Source organism: Corticium candelabrum, chromosome 14, assembly GCF_963422355.1.
Source record: "Corticium candelabrum chromosome 14, ooCorCand1.1, whole genome shotgun sequence".
Taxonomy (NCBI): domain Eukaryota; kingdom Metazoa; phylum Porifera; class Homoscleromorpha; order Homosclerophorida; family Plakinidae; genus Corticium; species Corticium candelabrum.
The window spans coordinates 2,982,400-2,989,136 of NC_085098.1; the positions used below are offsets into that span (position 1 = coordinate 2,982,400).

Consider the following 6,737-nt stretch of genomic DNA (forward strand, 5'->3'; position numbering starts at 1 on the left):
TGTGATGTATACGTAAGGATGCATGTCGTTAATTGAACAACACGCCTAATTAACTTGATAACGTTAGCACACCACATTTAGAAACCAACTGTAAATTAATAAACAGTGCCTGTGCACTGGCTGACAAATAGGACAATGATACGTAATCATGATTAAGTAATAATTTGATCACTAGCTGCTATTGTAATAGAAGGGATGTTGTGGTGGAGTCCCAGGCGTGCCTGGCTCTCCTGGATCGCCAGGTCCTTTGGGGTCTCCTGGAAGAGATGGTAGAGATGGAAGAGATGGAACAATTGGTGAGAAAGGTGATCGTGGCGAAATTGGAGCTCAAGGAGAGAAAGGCGCAAGTGGCAAAATTGGTCCTCAAGGACCAAAAGGAGTTATGGGAATACAAGGCCATAAAGGAGATTTGGGAGGAAAAGGAGAAAAGGGAGAGGCGACTCAGAAACTGAACCGGAAGCAATGTGTGTGGAAGAGAGAAGATGGCAAAGACTCTGGACTTATTCAGGTAAATTCTTTACTACACAATTGTTCTTTATGAATACTTACACGCATTTGTCATATTACGTAGGAATGTCGCTTTAAGAAAAAACAAGGACACACTGCACTGCATGTGGCATACGGAGGAACTCTGCGTATCAATTGTGGCGGTTGTTGTTCTCGTTGGTTTTTTACATTTAATGATCAAGAGTGTACAGGACCCATGACAATTGATGCAGTATATTATACTGCTGCAAGAAACGACATTCATCGTCACAGACAAATTGAAGGTTACTGTGAGAGCATTCCAGCCGGTGACGTCAGAGTTGGATTTCATGTTGGGAAATGTTCCGGTTACGGTGTGGCAGATGTTTACTCTGGCTGGAACTCCGTATCTCGAATAATGATTGCAGAGATGCCACCAGCTCAATAGTAACTTTGGCGACTTCAAACTAAGTCTTTGATTTTGCGTAAAGCATTTATAAGTTTTTGCAAGACTTACTATCTAGGCAGTTATGTGCAATGTATGCGAGAGCGTTTTCTCGCTTTGTTAGACATATACTCTAACCATAAATAACTATAAAGTTTGTGCAGACTCTTTTGGCACCGACCAGTTTGTCATCGACTATTTCCATGTACTCTATATACTTCGGACACCACAATTTTATTATTAGGCTTGTTTTATCATATATACTTTACATGCATTACTAGCATATCCTGGACTGGTTATGACTATCGTAAGAACAGTTTGGCCTCAACGATGTCTTAGAATTTAGCCCCTAGGTAGCCTACACAGCTCTATATAGTATGTAAGTCTAGTGTAGGTGATAGTGGCCCGTGAGCATCGTAAATGTTGCCGGGGGGGGGGGGGGGGGTTGCTAAAGAGACCCCGGCATGAATGTATACAGCTACAGCAGAGTTTCATCGCTGCTCCTAGATTTTTCTTCTGCATACAAAAGAACTTATCTTTCGCTGTGTTGGAGTATCTCCATAATTATCAGTTACCAGTAAACACTTCGCATTGCTTCATGTGAAAGACATGCACTCCTTGATATTCAAACTAGGACGATATAAATCAATTATTTTTAGTTCAACAACGGTGGCAAATTGGACGTATATCTAACGATATTTGGATTTTTTTGTCAAGACCATTTCTATACCGTATATAGGTTGCTTTTCTGTGGGACTGTCCGCTAACAGCATATTGGAAAGCCAATCACGTGCAGAGAGACAAACTTATTACATGCACTATCATTATTTATCGCGTACGAGTAGACGTTTTGTCTGAACACGTCCAACATTGGTGTATTTGGACATTTGGTGGGACATTGTCCGAAGTCCGACCGCTCAATGTTTCCACACTGCTGCATGTTTACACTAACCAAATTCCTCGTTGCAATACAAATCATCAATTATATTTCTAGTTGCTACTCAGCTATTTTTATTGACATATATACTACAACTTGTACTCTGTTAATTGCTGCCTGTCTCTTAGAAGGTTAAAATGTCTGCAAGTGTGCGTGTGCACAGGCATGTGCACTTGCAGTAGTATCCTAGTGACATGCAGTTATGTACGAACAGTGTACTGAATATAGCATAAGTGCACACCAATTTGTGTTTGAATCAACAAAATGCTAACTAATTGATAATTTATGAAATTTAGATTTACTTCTTACACTAAAAAGCACTATATAATATTGAAATTGATTCAATTACTGTTTTCAAAATGTATAGTGGTGACCACTGCCACCGCCCCGTTGAGTTTCCTATCTACAGAGATTACCCACAATAGTGCAAGCTGAGGATTTTGTGCAAAGACATACAATTCATGTAATTGCAAGTGTAACTACTAATTAGAACTACAATAATTTTTGAAAAAATTTATAAAGTCAGACTATAATACCTGTTTGCCCGTCTAAAGTAACAAAACTTAGTATATTGTTGCCTTAGTGTCTGTCCGGCTCGTCTTTCACTGCACCAAATATTGGAGATGATACCTTTTAACAGGCTTGTTTATTTTCATTATTGCCAAATCGTAACCATGAACTTGTGCAGTTTGGTCTATAAGATTTGATGTTTATCAGCAAAGTCAATGACAGTATTTGTGAGCACAGTTGCTTGGTCAAATGTATAGCCAAGTGCCAATTCTAGTGCCAGCTATCTTGAAGAGCCGTGTCTTTGTACAGCATAACAGAGTCGATTAAATTCTATTTCTTTAGGAGTCGGTGGAGTGTCGGTAATGGTGAGGGAGAACTACACATGCGTGGTAGTTCTACTGCACACGCGCCGTAATTTGATGCGTTGACCTAAAGAATGCAGCTTCCCCCAAAGCCCAGCTAGAAAAGAGAAAAGTCGAACAGTCAGAAGGTATCGAAAATGGATCTTCGCAGTGTGTCAGAAGATCAGATACAATCGATAAAGCTAGCGGTACTACGCAAGTACAAGTAGTACGGTGGAAACAAAACGAAAGTCGCCAGGGAATGTGGAGTGTGTCGACAGTGTAAACATGATTAAAGCAGAAGAACACACAAGGCTGACAGATAAGGAAGAGCGGAAGACAATGACGAAGAGAAGGATGAAGACAGAAATCAAACATTATGGGGTTGATTTTATAGTACATCTAGATGGAAAAGTATACGTCTTAGTGTTTATTTATGTTAGTTCAATCAATATCTAATAAATTAGCTAAGAACAGATGCAGCATAGATCTATGGGTCCAGTCTATAGGGAGGTTGGTTAAATCACCTCTTTCTTTCTCTGGCATGCCGGTATACCGCCAGCCTTGGTAATCCCAGGCCTAAACGGGCATGCAGCTAAATGCGTGAAAATACGGAATTTGGAGTAATGTCTAATTTGTGAGGGCTGCCACACTGGTGTAGTTTAGTAGTAGAGCAGACATCCCAGGGTTGGTGTATTGACAATTGAACGCCGTCCAACCTTCATGTTTTGTACACGCTAAGTGTTGACGGGAAAAACATGCAATGCATGACTGACAATCATGATGCAGTAGGCTTTACTTGATTCTTGTGATTGAGATGGAGGTCGTCGAAATTTTAAACCAGAATGTTTAAGCTCTCGATCAGAAAATATTGGAGAGTGGAGCAAATCTCTACAAACACGAAGGAAGCATGGCCTGATTAGGGAAGTTGTTCAGATTACAACAAGTACTCATGCTGGTCCATACCTTACTTCGGACACTTTCTGGGCCAGACCACTAGGACAATAGACCTTTCACAGGGCGTGACACTAACGACGTCATTGTCTACCGCGCGCCGATCTGGTTCGCTTTTGATGCATTGGCGTTAGTTAACCGCGTGAGTCTAGAGCCAAAGCAACAATTTTTTTCCGAACTTCAACCGGTGCATATAGCGATGCATCGTATCAGGTGAGGCCTCATTAGAACTCGGCTCTTGCGTGTTTTGCAGTGATGAGCAACCTCTTTCTGATCTCTTTCGTGACTCTGCCGTGCCATTTTGAGTGTTTATGTAACATTGAGACTTGGCAGACGTCAAATGCGGGTACAAACATGCGTACGTAATCTATGATGCGTGTTCTGTGTTCTACGCGCTTACCAAATGGTTTGGTTTGTACCTCCTGAATACTTCCTAGAACGTGCGGCGTTTAGAAAACAAAAGGACCCTAAGTAGCAAGTAGATAAAGTTCTGCTAATTAATACCATTAATTAATGTTGTAGTATTATAATTGAGTATTACTATTAAAATGGTGTACACAATGAAAATGAAATTGGACAGCAAGTGGTAGTGTATCCTGGAGCATTACACACAAGAGTAAAGAATGATAACAAGAGCCAATATATATTGACCATTACAAACTAAAATTGATATCAATGACATTAATTACTTTTAATTTACCGTACAAAAATTAAACCTACAATACAGGAGGTGGATGCAAATTTTTAGATATGAACAAACAGTAAATACCTTATATAAAAGACCCATGCTTGGACTAAGTGTTATTTATACATTGCAAATGCTATGGTTCGATATCCGTCTGATCACCTCTCTATGTCGATTCTAAGAAAAGCCACTTGTCGGTATTTAATTGATGACTTGCTCCTCGGTAAACTGACCTCCTCCTTTTAAAAAAGGAGGTAGCAGAAGAGATGCCCAACGTTCATGAGAATGTCAGCAATAACAAACCCTTTGTTTACCATGACTTGATCTCTAGGCACAAATTTATTGAGAAAACCAGACTGCTTGGTTAGTCCTTGTCTGTTATGGCACCAGTAAATAGTCGTGACACAAACATAACATGACCACATAGCGATATTGCAACCAACGCTTTCACAGTGTGGTGGTGTTTGTATCTGGAGAAGGAAGCTGATTGCAAATCGCTATCTGAATGACGTTCTGTAAATAGTTCTGTTGCATCAATGATGCAGGTATTTTTTGGAAAGTCTCTCTAAATGACTGTGGTAGACTTCGATGTAGAGTATCCCTTGGCAACCACCAGTCAACGTCATTCAAATGGCAATAAAGTTTATCCATGTGACAAAAATTTCCATATGAAACTTCAAATATTTCCTCTTTGCAGATGCATTAGTAGATCCAGGAACACAGCAAATAATCATGATGGCACGGCAAATACACACTCCAAAAGGTAAAACACAGTACAGCAACACTGAGTGACTGGTTCATTTATATGACAGCCACGTACCGCTGAGGACATTATATCAAGATGAAATATTAATCAAGCATTCTCTTCTTACCTCACAGTACCACCAGACTTGTCTAAAGACTTCCTCTTCACGTCAGTCATTCCCTAAACGCCGCACGTTCTAGGAAATATTCAGGAGGTACAAACCAAACCATTTGGTAACTGCGTACGTACCACACAGACCTCCCATCATAGATTACGTACGCACGTTTGTCCCGCATCCTGTCAAGTCTCAATGTTACATCAGCACTCAAAATAACGCGGCAGAGTCACGAAAGAGATCAGAAAGAGGTTGTTCATCACTGCAAAACACGCAAAACACACAAGAGCCGAGTCCTAATGAGGCCTCACCTGATTCGATGCAACGCTATACGCACCGGTTAAAGCTCTAAAAGAAAAATTGTTGCTTAGGCTCTAGAATTACGCGGTTAACAAACGCCAATGCATCAAAAGCGAATCAAATCGACGCGCGGTAGGCGATGACGTCGTTAATGTTAATTTTCGTTAATGTGAAAACATCTATTACGTGTGTTTTTCTAGGTCATGTTTGTAGTAAACGACATAACTGCAACGACTACCTAATTGTAAATACTGTGACAGTCAGGGTTAAGGCGGTCAGATACGCACATTTGCCCGTGACGGCGTCAGCTAACTCTACTTCCGTCACAGTGAACTTCTATTAGAGTTGAGTGCTCGAGAGGGGTCCCAGGCGAGCCGAGTCTGAGTGCATGTGGTAGCCAGTGGAAATCGCACTCGTCCTGCACTGCCTGCGTGCCGATATGTCCATTCGCTAGGCCGGCCAGCGTGCGTACGCACTTCGTACGTAGCATAATTATACTAAATATGAGATCATAATGTCAGGGTTCTCGCTAGAAATTTTTGGGAGTGTGGAGGGATGGGCAGGTCTACGACGCATGCAGTCTGCACTTTACAGTCGGACATGCACAATGGAGCCGATCTCAAGTGAGGCAGACTTTGCGTTGTAGCTATTGCGTGTAACATGCGTTCAAGTGTGCTGGCAAGGAAATCAACTTCAAGTGCCAGTAAGGCCTTCATAGCGATGTTCATGGATGAATGCATGTGCAAGTTTCTTAGACAAAACTTCAGAAAGTCTGTCTAGTCAGGCATTGATTGAGATCTATGTATCAGGTATTGTACTATGTGTTATACTTTAATCGACAGACTTGAATTTGCTTGTCAAATTGACAACGATATACGATTAGTGATAAATACAATATTAACTGCTTGCTACTACTTCAATAGGACAAACTTAAAGCAAAAAATTGGAAGCAATGCGTGTGGACCAGAGAAGATGACAAAGACTTGGGAATTATTGAAGTAAATTTGACATGCATAAGTCAAATGTGAAATTATAATGCGTGTGTATGTTTCTTCGTATGTGCAGGAATGTAGTTTCAATAAAACGGATGGAGGCACTGCACTTCACGTGGCATATGCAGGAAATCTGCGTGTATTTTGTGCAGCTTGTTGTTCTCGTTGGTTTTTACGACTTAACAATAAAGAGTGCACTGAACCTGCAGCAATCGACGGTGTGGTATACACTTCTGTGGCGAACAACA

The 6,737-nt window shown here is 40.9% G+C and overlaps 1 protein-coding gene across 1 annotated transcript; it reads left to right on the forward strand.

Annotated features, from left to right (window-relative positions):
* The first annotated feature begins 382 nt into the window (after positions 1–382).
* Positions 383–913, forward strand: LOC134190276 (collagen triple helix repeat-containing protein 1-like). The gene is made up of 2 exons (XM_062658730.1): positions 383–508; positions 572–913. Exons 1-2 carry the CDS (start codon positions 383–385, stop codon positions 911–913), a joined length of 468 nt encoding a protein of 155 aa, XP_062514714.1.
* Positions 914–6,737: the final 5,824 nt, after the last annotated feature.